Source organism: Uloborus diversus, chromosome 3, assembly GCF_026930045.1.
Source record: "Uloborus diversus isolate 005 chromosome 3, Udiv.v.3.1, whole genome shotgun sequence".
Classification (NCBI taxonomy): domain Eukaryota; kingdom Metazoa; phylum Arthropoda; class Arachnida; order Araneae; family Uloboridae; genus Uloborus; species Uloborus diversus.
Genome location: NC_072733.1, coordinates 48713692 through 48734882, shown reverse-complemented (window position 1 = coordinate 48734882; position 21191 = coordinate 48713692). Strand labels below are relative to the sequence as shown.

The 21191-nt window shown below is 33.1% G+C and overlaps 1 protein-coding gene across 1 annotated transcript in view; it reads left to right on the top strand.

Annotated features, from left to right (window-relative positions):
* The window catches only part of LOC129219253 (importin subunit alpha-3-like), a 202417-nt gene that overhangs the window by 162989 nt on the left and 18237 nt on the right, over positions 1-21191 (top strand). The window contains exons 10-11 of the mRNA XM_054853581.1: positions 11297-11401; positions 17762-17996. Of these exons, the coding sequence (XP_054709556.1) occupies positions 11297-11401; positions 17762-17996 (340 nt within the window). The remainder of the gene's footprint in view (positions 1-11296; positions 11402-17761; positions 17997-21191) is intronic.

The following is a 21191-nucleotide window of genomic DNA, read 5'->3' as shown; positions in this document are numbered from 1 at the left end:
CAAACTAGGTCGCAGAATTTAGATGTTCATTCAAATGGATAGATGACTCAAGCAATGGATGATCTGGAGCAATTGTAGAGAATATGGCGCTGAAAAAGACAATTCAAAAAAAGATAACTAACATGTTCCCTAAAACACAATAATTTTTTACTTGCATTTTATTCCAATGGATGTCACCAACTAGTTGTTTGAATGGAACTCGAAATAAAATTTGATGGCATTGAAAATATTCGTAAGTATTGTTTTTTTTTATTATAAGAAATCTTTTAACACAAAATACTTTTAACATGAAAAAATGTTTTGGTCCCTTCAGTGTCGTGTTAAACGTATTCCACTGTAGTTCAGAATTACAATTCAGTTGAAAAATACACAAGATAACAAAACACATGAATGGTTAAGATATGCATAAAACTGACAAAATAAAATAAGTATAGTATGAAACGCAGTATACATGATGAATTTGTTGAATTAAATTGTATTATCTTGAATTGGCAATAAACATAATTTGGATATGGGGCATTGAAGTATCCCAGTTGCAGTTTTAAGTTAACAAGTACAAATAATTCCATCCTTTCCTGGAATCCCCTCAATAATTTGGGCAAGGACCCACTTGCATGGTAGAATATTTTCTTCTTTTAATAGCACTAAAGCTAATATTTTTACATTTTCTTTCTTAGACTGCCATTTATACCACACTGTTGCAGATGATTGAGATAGTCCGTGGACCACCACTTTCAAATACTTTGGACGTATTTTGTAATACGTTGCCAATGTGTTATTCTTTTATCTGCAATATTTATAACATTAGGTTCAGGAATTGCACAGATAGGACTGCTGATCAAAAATTGCCCAGGAGTTAGGACCTCAAATTCATTTATGTCTTCTGAAAGGGGAAATGAAGGCTGTGAGTTGCGTATCGCTTCGATTTGAATGACGAGTTTCGAAATCTTCTAATGTAATTTCACTGTTCCCTAATGCCCTATGGAGGTGATGTTTAAAGGATTTGACCCCAGCTTCCCATAAGCCTTCGAAGTTGGGAAAACGAGGGGGGGGGATGAATTTCGAAGTTATAAATTCACTGGCTAAGAAATTTGCTAAGTCCTCATTAGGAGAATTCAGCATTTTTTTGAATGAATTCAATTCTGAACATGCACCCTTAAAGTTGGTGGCGTTGTCAGAAGTGATAGTTCGTATTTTACCTCTCCTAGCACAGAATCTTTTTAGAGCAGCGATAAATGCTGCAGTGGATAAATCACTTACAATCTCCATATGCACGGCTTTGGTTGACATGCATACAAAGATTGCTACGTAAACCTTTGAGTTAACTGCTTTTCTTTGATTTTTGTATTTTATATAAAATGCTCCGCAAAAATGTACACCACAATATGAGAATGTTGAATTAGGTGTATCACATTTAGAGGGAAGGGCTCCCATTAATTGATCCATTGATTCTGGTCTTTGCTTAAAACATGTAACACAAGTATGTACTACCTTTCGAGCAATGCTTTTTGACTGAAGAGGCCAATATTGCATCCGAATTTGGTGCACTAAACCTTGAGCACCAATGTGCAAATATTTCTTATGAACACATTCAAAAATTAAGGCAGTAAGTTTGTGATCACTAGGCAGAATCAATTGATGCTTTGAATCAAACGGTAAATTCAAATTTTTTTAGTCTACCCCATACTCTAAGCATCGAGTTGTTATCCAAAAACAGATGTAATGATTTGAACTTAGAATTAGGAGAAACATTTTGCCCTTTTCTTAGAGCATCTATATTACATGGGAACTTACTTTCTGAGCTTCTTTAATGAGAAATTCGGTAGCAAACTGTAACTCACTGGTGGTGAGATACTTACTTGTACTTTTGATTCCTCTGTGGAGGATATTGTTTCTAAACCTAAAAATATAACTACATATTCTAATTAGCTTACTAAAATTATTTGTTAGACTATACAATGTCTCAATAAATTCAGAACTGCTATAAAGAGAAAGAGAAATATTAATTTTAGAGTCATTCTCAATGTCCCTATATTTCACTTTAATCTCTGGCAAATAGTCTCTCAGGAACATCAATTGTCTCTTTGGGGGCAGGAAGACTATCAGCTGCCAAAAATTTTGGTCCCTGGAACCACATCAAGTTATCTACAGGATGTCTAACACTAGCACCTCTGCTCAAGATGTCACACGGGTTGTCCCTTGTATAAGTATCTGTAAGTGCCTTGATTTTCATGACACGGTTTGCAACAAATTGCTTCCATCGCTTTGTAGAGCCGTTAATCCAATAAAGCGCTATTTTAGAGTCCGTCCAGTAATATGCTATAGACGTTATCTTCTGGGCGAGGATTTCTTTCACTTTAGTAGTTAATCTTGCACTTAATAAGGCTCCAAGTAGTTCTAATCTTAGCATTGTCACGATCTTTAAAGGTGCTACACGGCTCTTCGAAGTTATGAGATTTACATAAATTCCGTCACTTGTTTTCACTCTTAAATAAACTGCAGCTCCGTATGCTTTATTACTGGCATCGCAGAAGCTATGAATTTCTACAATGACTTACTTGCTGGTTGTATCGATTACTAATCTTGGAATCTTCGGTTCCTCTAAAAGAGGTAATTTAGCATGCCATTGCCTCCATTCTTTTTCCATTTTCAGAGGTAGGTTTTCATCTCGAGATGTTTTCCTGCCAAAGCTCCTGAATCAAGCACTTTACTCTTATTGTAAAAGGTGAGATTAATCCCAAAGGGTCAAAGATCTTCCCTATTGTTTGCAGTATTGTGTGTTTAGTATCCTTACAGTCTAAATCAAAAAGACTTCTAATATCTATTTTCAAATAATCTTCATTTGGGTACCAAGGCATGAGTACCTAAATTATTGTTTGAATTCAAAGGACAAGTATCAGACTTTTCCGTTTTCCAGTTCTCCATCAAGCCAGCATTGTTGCTGATCCATTTTCGGAGAGTCATCCGAAATATATTCCATAATATATTTTGCACTGCGAGATATTTCAAGTGCTTATTCAAGATTCTTACCACCGGAAATTAAGTCATCAACATAAAAGCAATTATCTAAAGGGGAAATTGTTTGAGGACTGTCATTTTTATATTTTTCTAGAAGAGCAACTATTAGTTCATCAGCAACTGTTAGACATCTACTAGATGATGTCTAATAGTTGCTGAGAGCAAAAATGGGCTTGAACTTACTCCAAAATTACTGCGCTTGAATTTTAATAATTTGTAATCCTTGAGAGATTTAAAATGATCATTAAACCACAAGAAGCGAACAGCATCGCAATTCCTTTCTGCTAGCGAAATCTGCAGAAAAGCTTTTTCGATACCTGAAATAAAAGCTATCTTATGCAGTTTAAACTACACTAAAATATCGAATAGAAGTGGATTTATAACTGTGCCTTGCCACAAACAATCATTTAATGACAGTTCATTACAGTCATGAGAACTTGCGTCAAAAACTATTCGAACCTTTGTTGTAAGTTTGTCTTCCTTACAGACTGCATGATATGGCATATCATAAATAGCCTTGTGTGAATCGGGTTTATTCCCTTCCACCTGTTCTATAATCCCTTGATTTAAATAATCTTTGATTATTTCAGAATATTGTTCATACAACTCTTCATTTCGATAAAATTTTCTCTTTAGCCCTTCTGAACGTTGTTTAGCAATATTAAAATTGTCCAATTCATTCCAATCTTTTTTCCAGGGTAATTCGTCCTCATAACGATCTTTTACGAATCTAACAGTTCTATCAAATATGTTCTGTGCTTGGTCTTCTTCCAATAATTTTGAATCCTCATGGTTGATTCCTACAGATTCTAGTTTCCAAAACTGTTTTAAATTATTATTCAGCTCATCAAAGTCCCTAATTAAATGACACTGAGCATAGCTAACGGACGATTTTATTTCATCCAGAACTCCAGTTGGAATCCATCCGAAAACTGAATCTTGCAATGGAAGTTTATCGTTAACTTCAAAGGTAGAATGTTCCAAAATTTTATAAAAGAATTCAGCTCCAATTAAGGCATGAATTTTTCCTGGTTTAAAAAAACGTAGGATCAGCAAACTCAATGAAAGAAGAAAATTTTATATTTGAAACGTTTAATTAAGTTGGTGGAATAACGTCTGTAATTTTAGGCACTAGTAGAAAATCCATGCTCTCTTTGAATGTTTCATCAGAATTGGAAATAAGAGTATTAATTTTGTTTCTTATAGTTAGCAACATGCATACAATGTATTGGTACAACCAACAGCTAACAACAAACTGACTTAATATAATGCAATGCGTCCCTTGCAGAGGCGCATTTCTTCCTATGATGCAACAGTTCAATAACGCAGTTTGGGATCTTCCTGTGACGCAACAAGTACTATAGAGTTTTTTAAATCAAATTTTGAGTTTCAATGTACTAGTTCTGTTTTTCATTAAAGAAGATATTTTTCTCAAAAAATAAGAAAATTAAGCATTATTGAAAGATGCAGCCAAAACTGAACTCTGGCTCCCTTATCCTTAATATTCAGGGATGAAAATCTTCCACGGATCCACGATTTTCCTCTTTTTTTTTTTTCTTGGCTTCTGAGCATTTTCAAGCGATCGATCGCGAATTTTTGCTGACTCGTGTGTTCTTTCTAAGGTAGAAAGAAGAAAGGAACTTTGTTTCATGGGTGGGTAGGGAAAAAGGCTCGAGAATGACGCAGAAAGCATCAGCATTTGTGCATTTTGAAATCCGATTGCATCCTCTTCCATAACACTCGCTCATTTTTGTCTACTATGCCATCCTATCACTTAAACCTTTATATATATATAACTTTTGTAAACTATTATTTTAAACCCTTCTTGTATGTATTTTATATTTTGCTGAAGACTTGTACGCTCATTGTTTTACCACGCCCATTTCACATGCACTTTCTAGCGATCGCGCAAATACCCCCTCACCTCCCTTCTGCCTCGACCTTCCCATCAGGATTCTTACTGAAGCACACGAAGTAAGGAACTTTTGCACTAGAAAGAAGTGAGGAACTTTTTGCTGTTGCTGAAGAGAGTGAAATAGGAGTGAATTGGGAAATGCTGGAGAGTGACGCTGGGTGCAATCATTAGATGTAGCTTTTGAAATCCGTTTGCATCTGCTTCTGTAACTCTCTTATCTTTATCTGCTATGCCATTCTACTGCTTAAACATTAATACCTTTTGTAGACTATGATTTTCAACCCTTCTTACACTTTTTTTTTTTTTTTTTTATGAAGACTGCCACGCCCATTCAAAAATGTTTTTCCTATTCCATCCGAGTTAATTTAAACCAACATCATTCTTCAAATCTAGTGTTTTAATGCTTATCAGGCTTACCAAAGACATAGCTCTTGAAGATCTGAATAAATTCAAATTTATTTTAATTATACTGTGCTATTTTATTATGACAGACATATAAATGTAGGAAGTTCAAGATTTTTGGTTGGTAAAATGTTAAGTCTATAGGAACATAACTTTCCTTTATCGAGCAAACATCGCTTCTGCCCACTTAAAGTAGGCAAAATTTTTGCATTTCATAAAATTTCCACTGATTTCCATCTCAAAAAAGATTGTTATTTTTGGAAAAATTTGTTTCACATTTTGAGTTCAACCAAAAGTTATAAGACATAAATCTGAGAACAACACTGCCATGCTAAGCGCAAAAGTCTTATCTGCAGCAGAGTTCAAAATGAAAAATTGCCGTTTAAAGTTTGGCCCCTCCATGTATTTGATTCAGCTGAAACTTTCTGATTTTTTAAAAAAATTTCCTATTGGCAAATGACCATAAAACATTGTATTTAGGTGAAATATGTGATAAAGAAGCACCTGGTAATCGTAACTCAATTTTGATGAAAAGTGCAGATATTGTTCCACTATTGTGCTTAGCACGGCAGAACAACTCTCGCCATACTCAATATCTTCTAAAGTGCAGAGAAACTTCAAACTATTTTGAAGACACGGAAGCACCTGACTATCTCTTGGGCAACATGTTCCTCAAAAACAACAAAATAAAAAGAAAGAAGACTGTTTGAAGCAAATAACCATCTTCTTTGGTACTATTCAGAAATATAAAAATAACTATGATTTTTACCACGAACCTAATTTTTACGAGCACTCTTTTATAATGAGCAAATATTGCGTTATAAGCGAATTCAACTGTAATAATAAAATGAAAACTAGCATTTTATTTAGAACACCTTTCAAGTAAAAATAGTTAAGATTTATTTGTGATTCAAAATATTTATTTAATGGAATACTTGGGTAGTTTTAGTTGACTTTTTAGTTGACTATAAATCAGCAAGCTGTTTTAAATAATTAACATACAATTGGAAAAAAGGAGAAAGAAGGAAACTTTTCATGTTTATGCTATTCGTTGTGTGTTTGATCTCCTCGAAATAAATTTTATTCCTGAAATTTTTTTCAAAATTTGTATTCATTATTTTTTACATTTCTTTTTGGGCAGAATTCTGGGTGCTTAAAAAGCTGTTTGTTGTCTAAATAATAATAACATCTAGAACATTTCATCAATCTTTGTAAAAGATTTTGCCATATAAAAATATTTGACTATTTGATTGAAGCTTAATTAGCTTTTTTGAACTTGAATATGATGTAATAAGGTTTAAGACACAAACAAAGCTTGAGTAATTTATTATTCGAATTGAGTTTTTTTTTTCTGCTATAAGAATATTTTTTAATGAAATTTAAGACATAACCATATTTTTTTAACATTTCACTTTGCATAATTGCTTTTACTCATTTATATTATTTTTATTTTATAAACTAAGCCATCTTAGGAGCTTTTAACTGGGAATTTCAAAGTTCCCAAATTCCTAACTGTGCATTCCAAAATAGTTTATAATATTGCTCATACAAAAGAGATCAAAATAATTAATGTTTCCATTTGGATAAAAATATGAAACAACGTTTAAAAGCACAAAAATGATAAAAAGATTATAAAAACGCAGACATGTTTCAGAGGCAATAACCTCCTTCCTCAGTGCGAAATGTTCAAACGAATGAATCAAGGTCAAGGGAAAGTTTAAATTGCGTAACCGGAAAAACATTGACCAATCAGCTATCAGCGAGTGCTAAGGCAAAATATGACGTATTCTAACATGTAAGATTGAATAAGATTCGAGAAAAATGCGGAACAGCAAAAGACTCATTGCAAAGATTATTTAAGTTTTTATGGATGTAAAAGGATTCCAGAAAATCTAATTCACCTACTGTTGTAGGTCTGCAAATGATCTTGGCTTCCGAAAAGAGAAAATTGTGCCCTGTGTCCCAACAATGTTTAGCAATTGAAGATTTGTTCAGTTCCTGTTTTTTAACTTGGTTTTCATGTTTTTTCAAACGAAATTTAAGTGAACGCCTTGTCTGTCCCACGTAACTGATATTACATTGACAAGGAATGTGATATATGCCCCACTGATCAAGTGGTTGGATTGGGTCCTTCCGTTTGGAAAAAGAAGGTTTATTTATGGGTCTGTAAATTACGCGAAAGTCAAATTTACTGAGAATTCTAGAAATACGAAAAGAAATGTGTGGATAAAATGGTAAAACCATAAAATTTTTAGAAGAAAAACTACATATGTTGGAGGTTTTATTCCGGGTTGAAAGTTTGCAAAAAGCCCTGTCGATGACCTGAACATTATTGGAATTTAATGTTCAAAAATTAAATTCCAATTTTTCTGTTACTTCAAGGCCTTCCCCCTAACGCATTTTGGCTCCTATTGAGAGTTTGTTCAAACATAGTAAATTAACTCCCACACAAAAGGATTCTATAAGGCATCTTATTATTAACAATGTTTCATTTAATTCAGGTTTTTTGGGTAGTAACCTTTCTCCAACAGAAAAAAGAAATTTACGAGATATCTCTTCCAACAATAATTTGATAATTACAAAAGCTGATAAAGGGGGACAGATTGTTATAATGGACAAGTCCAAGTACGTTTCCGGAGTCAACGAGCTACTCCGTGATGGTCCTTACACCCGGTTAAAACAAGATCCCTCGCCGAACGAATTAAAAACCGTCCGCAGGGCCATAAAAACAAGTAAGCTTTTTTATAACTGGTTTAATTTAACCCCTTCGGTTTCGCACTGTGCTAGATTTTACGCTCTGCCCAAAGTACATAAGATCGGAGTACCTTTAAGACCTATTGTTTCCAACATAAGCACCGTTTCTTACTGACTGGCCAAATTTCTCACTTCTAGGTTTGCCCCATTGCTCGACTCCAACACACATTCTGTTAAAAATTCTGTTGATATTGTTAATATTCTTCATAAATTCAAACCCAATAATTTACTAGTGGTTTCTTTTGATGTTAAATCTCTTTTTACCAATGTACCTGTTATTGGAGCCTTACAGTGTCTTGAAACAAGACTCCGGGAATTCCATCACACCCAACATGAAATTTCCGAACTTGCAAATTTGACTGAAATTTGTCTTAAACATTCAACCTTTATTTTTGAGAGTACTTTTTACCAACAAACTGACGGCCTTGCTATGGGCAACCCTTTGAGTCCCATCCTCAGTGAAATCTACATGGACTTTTTTCAACAGAAATTGTTTCAGTTATTTGACTTTCCACTCTGGCTTAGATATGTTGATGACACTTTCACCCTCTTAAATTGCACTGTTGATTTTGTTCCGTCTATCATTGATCTAATTAACTCCGTCGATTCTAATATTCAGTTTACTGCTGAAATTGAAAACAATAATTCTTTGCCCTTTTTGGATGTTTTAATCTCGAAGAACAATAATAAGTTTACTACTACCGTTTACCGAAAACCATTTACTGTCTGTCTTCCCCCCACACTCTCGTTCATGCCACCCGAAGAAGCAAAAAATGTCTGCTTTTTATACTTTTGTCAACCGAGCCATCTCCATATGTTCTGATCAGACCCTTCTCAACAATGAATTCAATTTTTTGAAAGCCGTGGCTCTGGACAGGGGTTAGCCTCTTCAGGTCAGCGACAGGGCTTTCTGCAAACTTTCAACCCGGAATAAAACCTCCAACATATGTAGTTTTTCTTCTAAAAATTTTATGGTTTTACCGTTTTATCCACACATTTCTTTTCGTATTTCTAGAATTCTCAGTAAATTTGACTTTCGCGTAATTTACAGACCCATAAATAAACCTTCTTTTTCCAAACTGAAGGACCCAATCCAACCACTTGATCAGTGGGGCATATATCACATTCCTTGTCAATGTAATATCGGTTACGTGGGACAGACAAGGCGTTCACTTAAATTTCGTTTGAAAGAACATGAAAACCACGTTAAAAAACAGGAACTGGACAAATCTTCAATTGCTAAACATTGTTGGGACACAGGGCACAATTTTCTCTTTTCGGAAGCCAAGATCATTTGCAGACCTACAGCAGTAGGTGAATTAGATTTTCTGGAATCCTTTTACATCCATAAAAACTTAAATAATCTTTGCAATGAGTCTTTTGCTGTTCCGCATTTTTCTCGAATCTTATTCAATCTTACATGTTAGAATACGTCATATTTTGCCTTAGCACTCGCTGATAGCTGATTGGTCAATGTTTTTCCGGTTACGCAATTTAAACTTGACCTTGATTCATTCGTTTGAACATTTCGCACTGAGGAAGGAGGCTATTGCCTCCGAAACATGTCTGTGTTTTTATAATCTTTTTATCATTTTTGTGCTTTTAAACGTTGTTTCATTTTTTATCCAATTTACCTTGCACAAAGCTATCGCTTTTTAATCTTCGATGTTTCCATTTGATTTATTATCTGAAAAATGTCCATCAGTGCAAAAGTGTGATGGCAGAAAATTTTCTCCTCCTGTAAATATCTAACTTGTTTCATTAATTATTTTTATTATTTGAACTTGGATCAAATTTAGAGAAACTAGGTAGTTTTACATCTTTTCTTATAATTTGTTAATTAAGGGTAAACTGGTCATGATTTGAGATTCTAGTTGATTCATATGAAAAATATCGATTTGTAAATGTTGATTGTTTGGGAAAAGTATCTTTCATTTTTTGCTTTCTAATCAAGAACGTGGGGAGTATTTCAAAGACTTTTTGATAATTAAAAATAATTAAGAGCATTTAAAAATAAAAAGTCTGTTCAACATTTCTAATGAAATTCTTTGTACAGGGTGTTCCGTTTTAACCTGCAAGACCTTTTTTTTTCGCAACCGTTAGTCCTAGATGTATACTTCCAATTGCAAATATGTTCAAAATCAGATGCAGAGTTAAGATATTGAAAGTTTCAAGCAAAATTAAAAATGAGTCAAAAAATGCAAAATGTAACTTTTTATACAGGCCCTAAATCCCATAACTATTATTTAGAGAAATAATCTCCATTAAAAGCTATTACTGACACAAAAACTTGATATTTGTGCGACCAAAACTCAAGGAAATATTCCAGTTCAAAGTTTTAAGGGACCATACAGAAGAAGAGATTGGAACTTATCGCTCTTTCAGAAGAATGACAGGTTGTCAAAATAAGAAAAGCAAGGTATTGATATTTTTCATTGCTGTTCAAAAATAAATGCAAATGTTATGCCGTGATACTCAAAAACACACTACAAAACTTTGAACAATTTGAAAAACCACTCTATGCACACATATAATTTTAAACACTTGTTAATCGCTATATTTTCCTCCAAAAAATGCTATTGACAGTGAGTGAAAAGTGGTGTAAGTCACAAAACGCTGCATTTCATATCTCTGTAAATATTGATCGTACTAATTTTCAATTTTTTCTGTTGGAATTATTTTTTAATGGGGATTATTTCCCTCAATATAAGTTAGAGGACCTGGAGCCCGTATAAAAAGTTAAATTTTGTATTTTTTGACTTAATTTTCTTTTTACTTCAAACTTTCAATGTCTTAACGCAGCATCTGATTTTGAACATTTTTGCAATTGGAAGTATACATCTAGTACTAAAGGTTGCAAAAATAAAGGTCTTGCAGGTTAAAACAGAACACCCTGTATATAATATTAATTGCAAACTGAAAGTTTATCCAGTTATTGATTTTTATTGATTAATGATGTTTATGGAGCTGCTCCAGAAGCACTTTTCTCTGCTTCAAAATAGCAATGTTTCTGCTCTGAAAGGTGTTCCAAAATGCTCTGAAGCTGTTGAAATCACCGTAAATACTATATGGAAAACTCCGGTTAGTAGAGCTTTCTAGTAATTTGAAGTCTAAAAAATGAACTAACAACTGTACTGAATTCTTAAAACGGAAATAATTATCTTAAGTTTTATATTTTTGTCACTTTAATTATTTTTGCTTTTACAGGAAGCTGTTTGGTTTTTATCAAATATTACAGCTGGAAATCAGCAACAAGTTCAAGCAGTCATAGATGCTGGTTTGATTCCTATGATAATTCATCATCTAAACAAAGTAATATTTTAATCATTTAAAATTTATAATCCTAGAGCTACAAACCAGGATAAATATTTATCCCATAGGTTTTTTGCTTGTAAAATGGTTCTGTAAGGTATATAATGTGGCTCATCAAGTATATAATTGTATATTTTGTTTTTTCATGACAAAAAGAATGGTGAAGAGAAATTCAAGGTTTTGTTGGTGAAAATACGTTTTGCGTAGCTAAAAGTGCTGAGAACCTGGTTATAAGTGCTGAAAACCCAGTTTCCTTGGCATAGATATTTACCCCAGTTTGTAGTTCTAGGGTTAAAATTATATGAATTCCTTTGTTTGAATTATGTCACAAAGAAATCTCAAATGGGTTTAACTATTTGTTAATATTGTTTATTAGCATTGCTATTATAGTTTATTTCTCCAAAAATAAATCATTGCTCTGTTATGTGTAAATAATTAAAATCTGCACACATGTCCTGTTTCTATAGATATCTCCAGATTACTTGTCTGTATAGGGTATCATTAGCAGGGTTGTATATTTGGCCGGAGAAAGTGATTTTGACCATGCTACTGGTTAAAACCGGCCAAAACTGGATTTTACCACCTACGAGCTGGCCGAAATTCTACTGTATAAAGGAACAGTAACATGGATGTGCTAACGTAAAATATGAGGGTGAATCAAATATAAACGAGACTTTTTGCCCTTCAGGCACAATAGTGGTCGGAGACTGTTCCCGCTTTGTTTGTTGTTGGAGCAGTTTGTCAGGAGTGGGGAAGCATGTGGGCACGCCTTCTCGACCCTCTCAGTGTTCACCCTAACAATTTTGGAGCAAGAGATACCTTCGTCAATTGTTGTGATCAAGTTTCTCGCAGCAAAAGGCGTAAAACGGGCCGAAATCTTGAGGCGATTGACTGCTCAGTTCGGGGAAGAGACACTGTCGTGAGTCAGAGTGTTTGCATGGCATAAACAGTTCGTGGAGGGTCGTAATTGTGTTGAAAATGAGAGCCATGACCGCAGACCTCGCATCAACAGCTTATTGAAGATGACGGACGTCATACCACTTCTGAAATTGCAAGTGAAGTCGGGATAAATTATGAGAGCACATACTCCATACTCACAGAGGAGCTAGGGTACCGTAAGATGTGCGCCAGGAGGGTTCTTCGCCTTCTTACAGTTGACCAGAAATTGCATCGTCTTCAGGGGTATGGGAGGGGGAACAACTGGGGTGGGAAACATTGGAACACCTTCCTTACAGTCCTGACCTGTCATACAAAAAAAAAGTCTCGTTTATATTTGATTCACCCTCGTATGTATGCATAATGTTGCATATTTTAATACATCAGTAAATTAAATAGGATGTGTATTTTTCATAATTAAAGTAATTTTCAAAACTGATTTAATTCAACTTTTCTTATAGCTCAGTCAATGAAGGTAAAAAGAATAGGCTTTGTCCCAATTAATTAGGAGAAAACTAAATTTTTGCTGAATGTTAGTACTTAAAGTATACACTGAAAAAACCTGAAGTCCTGACCCTCACCCTTCTTGCTTCCTCCCCCACCTCTTCCGGGGACTTCAAGGTTTTTCATGATTAGATCAGGCAGCTGTAATTTGTTTAGTTACAGGAAATAAGTTATAAATTTGCTAAATAAAAATTGGTGTTGATCAAGATTTTAGGAGTATAATTTCATACAAAAGGGAGTTGAGGAAAGAAAATTCACTAAAAGAACCTGCACTTGGTCAAGAAAGTAGCCTGAAATAATTCTGAAATGATGAATAAAGTTTAAAACCACTTTTAGAAGTCAACTGCTGAGTAAATTAGTGTAGAGGGAAAAAAAGGAAAATTCTTTAAATTATTCCTCTAAAAATCAGTTTTACCATAGTTAAAAAAGCTAGTTTTTTCACTCATTTGAAACATTCTATTTCTACAGAAGTAATTTTAAAAAACCATGTTTTCATTTAGAGTGCTTTAATTTTAAAAAAATAAAAAAAAACCAGAAATATTCATTCTTGTAGGCATTCCAGTGGCAGAAACGCCGCGACACAGTGACGATGTCGTGGACAAAGAAACCCTGTTGTGGACAGTTCAGTCCGCGCTAAAAAAATAAAATAAAAGAGACGTCCGCAAAAAAAAAAAAGGTTGACCACAGAGAAAAGAAAAAAAAAGCTGTTAGCAACTATCGTACATTATTTGCATGAACTGCTGACACAGGGAGCGAAAGATCGCACATGTGATTGTTCTTGTTCGCCTGCCAGCCTGCTTGCTGTACTTACAAACCAAAACGAAACATAAACCAAAACAAAACGATCTTCTAAAATCAAAGTAACGCGTATTTCTGTGTACAAAAAAAAAAAAAAAAAGCAGAACATTTTTGTGATGCAAGCGATAACTAACATAGCGAATATTTTTGCTTGTTTGTTAATCATATCGTTAGCAGTGGTGTTGCTATAAAGTTCTCTAAAAATGCAGTGTAAGAACTCCCCCCCCCCCCGCTAATGACTTTAAAAAAATACTGTAAAATCTCAAAAGTAACCCCCCTATCGATTATAGCCCCCCCCCCCTTTTTTGTGAAAAGTGAAATCACTTTAAAATCCTGAATATTCCCCTTTCACCTGAAAATTTTCCAATCATCTTCATTTGTCACTCCCTCCAAAAAAAGGATAACATTTTCTGCTTTGCTTGGAAAGCATTTACAAAGGTTTAATTTCCCCCTCAATGTGCAGTTTTGCTTTTCTAAAAAAAAGGAAGAAAGAAAACACAATGATTTAAACAAAAAAGAAAAAAAAATGGTCTCCAGGGTTTATTCCTTCCAAAATGTCTAGACTCCTTTTGATGCAAGGGCGCCTTTTTTTTCTGTTCATATGTATTACAAAAGAAATTTATATGATTGTACTGCTTTTTATTCATTTTGGAAGGAGCATTTTTGTTCTGATTTGTGAAACTGAACGATCTTCAACACGGCGCCATTTTGAAAACGTGACGTCATTTTGGAAACTTGTTGCTTAAAAAGTAGCGCGAAACTTGAAAATAACCTTTTTTAAAGGAGAAATAATGTAATTGAATGAGCTTAGGATCCGGCTACCAAATCAAAATTTGAGTTTTGAGGTATAAACCCCCCCCCCCCCACTCAAAATTATTTGATTTTTCACAAAATGTGTTGATTTTTCACAAATAAAATGGATCCTGTGAAAAATCCTGGACAGACCTCTGTTCAATAGCCAACGCATGTTTGCAAATGTCAGGTGCCCACCAATGACAGGGGGTGGGGGTCATCAGATTGCACCATTGAACTTTTAGGGGGAGATAATTTGAGAAAGCTTTGGTCTCAGTTTGGGGGGAGGGGGTCTTGTTTTTGAGAGGGGAGTGCTTCAAATAATTTAGGGAGCTGTGCCATCCTCTTTGGGGGGGGGGCACCTCCGGCCTTATTTCAAAAATAATTATTTAAAAAAAGACTCGTTTATTGTTTTTTTTAAATTGAAACTGCGCTCGAAATTTTGCAGACAGATTATGAAGTTCAGTTCTAAAAGCTTGTGGCAGACAGCTACAAAACTTTTTGCCAGTGGGGTAGGCATAAATATATATCTATATACAGGGTGTTCCAAAAATGACAGATACATTTGAAAAATCGGTAAAATCTGAACGGTCAGCAATAGAAATATATATCGCTAACAATATACTCTTTGTTGCATTATGCTTGGGACAACAGCAAATTTTCAGACAGACAAACTTTCAAAATTAGTTACAATGTTCCTCAACAGATGACGATACGGGCATTTTAAAAGGTATGAAAGAAAACGCAGTCTATAAGATCGCCAAATTCAGTGGTATGTTGAAAAAATAAAAACTAAATGGGTAACATTGATTTTTCAAATGTGCCGGTCATTTTGGCAATCTTATAGATTGAGTTCTTTTATACCTTTTAAAATACCTGCAGAGTCATCTGTTGAGGAACATTGTTACTTATTTTGAAACTCTGTCTGGAACACCCTGTATCTTGCTTCCCTTGAATAATATTGAGAAATTTTAAAAGTTGTTTTCAGAAAATACCATTGAAAAGTTTTTCTCATGCTGTAAGGAAAAATGCAGTAATATTTCATGTAATATTTTATTCGAAAACTCTCTTTTCTCATAAAAAATCCTGTGAATGTAAATTATTATAATCTGTGTGTGTGTGTGTCACTAACTCAATCTATTCTGATCTGTCAATGTCTACCAGGTCAATGCTGGTTATGTTGGAAACAGGGCATCCAGGGTATCCTGTCTCATCCTGCTAAACCTTGGGGGGCTGGAGATATGAATTGTTAAAAATACTATTAAAATCAGGGTTTGCCGATATATATATATCATGATATACATCACGATATATGTCCAATATTTTGATATTTTCGATATTCATTTTTTCAACTACGGTATTTTCAATGTAAATATTATATTAATCATAGTAATCTTGTTCATTTCTTATTAAAAATAACCAAAAACTTATGCACTATATTTTTGATGCATTAATACATCATTAATTTTATTATTTATTTTATATTAATTTGTATTATTAGTAATTTAACAATTTTAAATCGGATTAAAAGTGCCTGATTAAATATTAAACGATAGTCAGAAAAAAAGAAAATGTCTTATGACTGTGCACCAAAAACATGCATATTTTTTAATTTCTGAATCATATAACTGTAAAAGCAGCTAACAAGAAAAATGAGTAAAACAGCTAATGCTATATTAACTTCATTAAAATTGGCAAAAAGTTTACATATAATAAAATAATAAGGTAAGAAAATAAAGAGTGATTTGAGGATGCGTTTACTAGTTTGAAGACTTTAGTTTGTATTGATGGAAAATATCATATTTTCGGACCCTGATTACAAGCAAATGGGGGTTTGTGAGCCAAACGAGCAGGGGGCGTGTGCCCTATAGTAAATTCAAGGAGATGGGATAGTGTAAGTAAACAAAACGGGTTGTTTTTAGCCAACGTTTGTCACTTTGGTGAATTACTCCTTGGATTAGCGATTCTGTTCAACATTTCACGTAACTGATTATTGCTGTTTTCAGTCATCCTAGCACCAAGCAGACAACGGTATCACCAAGTGTACATAGCTTTGTTTACTTTCACTGTCGGTTCTGGTTGATATTTACGATAGTTTCTATAATATTTTTGGCAAAGGTCACATCTTTATCTGGAGCAACCTGAAAATTTTTTTTTTTTAAGTGCAATGTTATCCATTATATAATTTTTTTTGTAGGGGGAGGGGGGAAGGGAGCAGACAAAAACATAAGTGACATTAAATATATCATCGCATTTTAGCTCAATAGACTTCGTACTATGTACAATTCAAGAAATTATTGGGAAAATGGCAACCAGAAACAAATGCTAAAATTGTATTGTAGAAAAAAATGAGTTAAAATGCTGTGGGAAAAGTCATTTATGCAATGTTTGTTCAATTCACCATTCTTAGAGTAAATTTATTTTAAGTGCAGCAAATTTGAAATGCTGATTTTTGTGAAAGTACCAACTTTTTAATATTGATTTTGTGAACACGCGGGTTTCCAAAATTATTTTATTGATGTCCCAATTTTATTTATTCATTAATTATTATTATTTTTTTTTTTTTTGTGGAAGTATAAATTTCTTTTGTCAAGGTACAAAAAAGGTTTTAAAATCAGGCTGTATTGGCCTCTGATTTTAAACACTTTTTCTCTGGGGTCTTACCCCAGGGACTGAAAATCATTTGGTGAAAATTTACCTTTGAATTTTATCTCAACAGGTTCTTTAATGTGTACAGTTTAGAAAATTATCAGAAAAAAATTTGCAATTTCAAGCAATGCACCAAAATTTTGTTAGCTTAGTTTTCACATGCAAACAATAAAGATATTAGAATAAGCAAAATTACTGCAAAAAAGTTATACTTATAAGATACTCATGGCTAGTTCTACACCTTTATTTTGCGAATTTTGTTTAAAGCAGAGCAAGTAATTCGCAGCTCAAATTTACATGTGAGTACTGATGTTTTAAAATTGTGAATTATATTTATTTAAAAAGCCGTTTTTGTGGAGGTACTGATTTTATTACATTATTATTGATGAGGATGTGATTTCACTTAATGTAAATGTACGGAAAATGGTAATAAAGTCATGCTGTATTTGACAGTGCCCATGGATCTGCAAGTAATTGATTGTTTTCCAAATATTAAATTTATGGCAGCAAATTTTTTGAGGAATAAATCGATGCTAAAACTCAACTTGATGCTTGAGGTATGCGCTCAGATGTGAAAGGACAAACTCTGGTTTATACTAAAAGCGTGATGAAGTGTACCATTTAATTTTAACTTATTCTGTTTATAGCAAATATGCTCACATTGTATTATTTGTTTTGCAGGGCGAATTTCAAACTCAAAAGGAAGCTGCATGGGCCATTAGCAATCTTACTATTAGTGGTACTAAGGCACAAGTAGCTTATTTAGTCACTCAAAAAGTAATACCACCTCTCTGTAATTTGCTGACTGTAAGGGATCCTCAAGTTGTGCAAGTTGTCTTAGATGGAATTAATAATATTTTAAAACTAGCTGGCTCTCAATTCTTCACTATAGCAAGTCAAATTGAAGAGTGTGGTGGTATGTATCTGCTCTGCTCAAATTAACATGAAATTTTGCTTTTGTTTTCAGTTTGAATTTTGAAACTTAAAGTTCCTGGTAATATTTTAAAAGTATATTTTAGTCAATAGAAGTATTTATAAATTTGATTTTACACAACATTATCAAACAGTGATGAATTGTCAACAGTATAATGAACAAAATAATGATACTCCATGAATTTCAAATATGATACAGATAATATTAGTACAAAATAAAAGATTTTATACTGAATATTTGAAGATGATAAATTCTTGATTATTAGCTGTACCTTTCACCTGGTCAGCATGTCTTTTTGAAGTAACATGCTTATAGCAACCATCACGACCACCATGTTCAACTGAAAAATCGTTACTGCAAATAGTACATCTTACATAACCTGTCTTTAAAAATGAAATGAGGAATGGTCAAATGCTTTTATACTCTTCACGATATTTTTGGCAGTTTTTCCGCTTTTTTTGCTGAATAACCCATAAACTGCATGAAAACTAAACTGGCAGCACACATGTAGAAGTTTGATTTTCTTACCGGTTTAGTTTTCATGCAGTTAATGTTTTTTTTTTTTTTTTTTTTTTTTTGCATTCTTCAGATTATAAATTTAAAAATCAGAAAATCATAGTTTTTGGACCCACTTTGGTAGCGTCGTAGTGTAAAGCTGTAATTCGTAGAACTTAAGATTTTTTCATAGCAGTTGGCAGCTCTGTCTATACATACAGTAAGATATTTGTTTGTGTGTATATGAATTACATCATGTAGAGAACTAAATTGTTATTTATATTCTGAAATATCAATCTAGTCGATAGTCGACTTTCATCATAAACAAAATTGTCCAGTGCAACTGAAAGTGACTATAACGTAAATGCACAACATATTGAATGTCATTTGTTTTTAAAAATACTGGAATAACCTTTACAAGTTATGCTTCAATTAAACTGCAATAAGTGTCATTTCACATCAAATTGCCTTCGGCCGCTTTTATGTTTGTAAGAAAAGCTCAAAAATTTTTTTTTTAGATTTTTTGAATAAAAATTACATTTTATTGAATTTTTTAAAAAATTCAAATTTTGATCATTTTTCTCCAATATATTTATTTTTCAACAAATTAAACTGAATAAGGTATCAATTTGAAGCTAATACTTTTCTCTTTCAGTAGAAACTACAGAGATTACCCTATTAATAGTGGAGTGGTGCCACTCCTCATCTTGAGTCAGTTTTAATGCTTTTTCAATGGAGAAATTTAATTAGTCATATCTCCAGAGAACCAACTAATATCTGCATCTTTTTTTTTTTTTTTTTTTTTGTAGGATGATTAAATAATTCTCTGTCTATGATCAAAAAATAGAAGAGTATTTTTTGTTCTTTTGAAATAAAAAGAACTTTGCGCTTACATTTACCCTTCTATTTCAGAAACACTCTCAAAATTCTTTTGCTGATTGAAAATCCTAGAAAAATTGAATTTTCCAACTCCAACTGCTGAAGTAATATCCCTTACAATCATAGAGGTAGATGCTAACTAAGGGTAACAACTTGAGTCCGTTTCTTTGTAGGGATATCCATTTTTTTTAATACATGTCAGAAACAGACAATTCATACAATCGACCAATTCTTAGAGCAGCTGAAGGGAAAATTTCCCATATATCATGATTATGTATTCAAATCGGTTCAGATTAGTCATGGCCTATCACGCGTTCTAAGAAAACGCAGTTAAAATTTACTTCAAATCCAAGTTTTCTAAAGTCCTTTTGAGCTTAAAAAAGCCAAAAAACTTTTCAGAACGATTAATACTGGGAAGTCAAGGAATAAAATTTGAATTGTATCAATTGCAAAAAGATATTCATTTTGGAAAAGATTTGTTCAGAAACCTCTGTTTCAAACTTGACAAGAAAAAAAAAATTCTTTTGATGGAAAACATACTAAATATAATAAGAAGAATAGTTTAAAACACATTTCTAATAGTCATATTTTGCTTTATTTTTCAACATTAAAGAAAAAAAAATTAATATTGAAACATTTTCGTTATGGGAAGTTTAGATCGCGTAACACCTGACAATGATCCTCTACCCTTAAAATCCTAATCTATATTTCAATGAAAAAGATTATTTTTGCTTATTTATGCATATTTTAAAGTATCTTTGAAACGTGTTTTAAAATTGACAGAAGTCCTGATTTTTTCCGCTTTTGATGAGAAGGAAATATGTTTCTATCTGCCAGAGTCAATGCAAATTTTAATTGCATTGACAATTAAAGATTAACAATTGATTAATTGGTAAACGTAACCATGACAACTAACAATTGATCAATTGTAATTGCGGAAAATTACAATTAACAATTAATCGATTGTTAATTGTAGTTTAATTGTAGTTTACTACAATTAACAATTAATTCATTGTTAGTTGTAGTTTACCACAGTTAACGATTAATTAATTATTAATTGTAAATTTACTACAATTAACAATTGTTAATTGTCGTTTACTACAATTAACAATTGTCGATTGTTCTGTGAATTTTAATTAAAACTAACTCATAAAAAAATTACTGGTTTTGTACAATATATTCTACAGACGACAGGTCTACATGGCACGTGGGCGCTAAACGGGTACCATATTACTATCTAACTATTTAAATACACATGTTAGCAACAAATAAAATATCCATAAAATATCAGTAACTTTCTGTAAATAACCGCCCAATAGCCAGGGCTAAAGCAGAAATATATGAAATACTCGAGTTGAACTGAACCATTGCTTTGGTCACTCGTCTGGTTTGCGCTAATTCTATATTAGCTACCAGTTTGTTTGGCACTCTTGGCTTCTTTAAGAAGTTTTCCATCTCCAGTTTAGTCACTTTCCTATGCCGGACTGATACATGCTAATAAGCATGAACCTGCGATGTATTTCATGTATCAGTAAATTTATTACGCGCAATAAATTATTTACTGAAACATATGACTTTTCTCGAAAAATCTTATGGCTGCAGCAAAATACCCTCAAGAAAGGTATATTTCAATTAAAAATTTAGAAAAAAGTTTCCGTACTAATAGAAGTCCAAAGAACATCTGAGGGAAATTACAGAAATGCATCTCAATTACACGATTAAAAAAAAAAGAAAATTAAACAGAGCGATCTCTGAGATCTTACGTCCCCTGTTATGTCCTTTCTGATTTCCCCTGTTACAGGC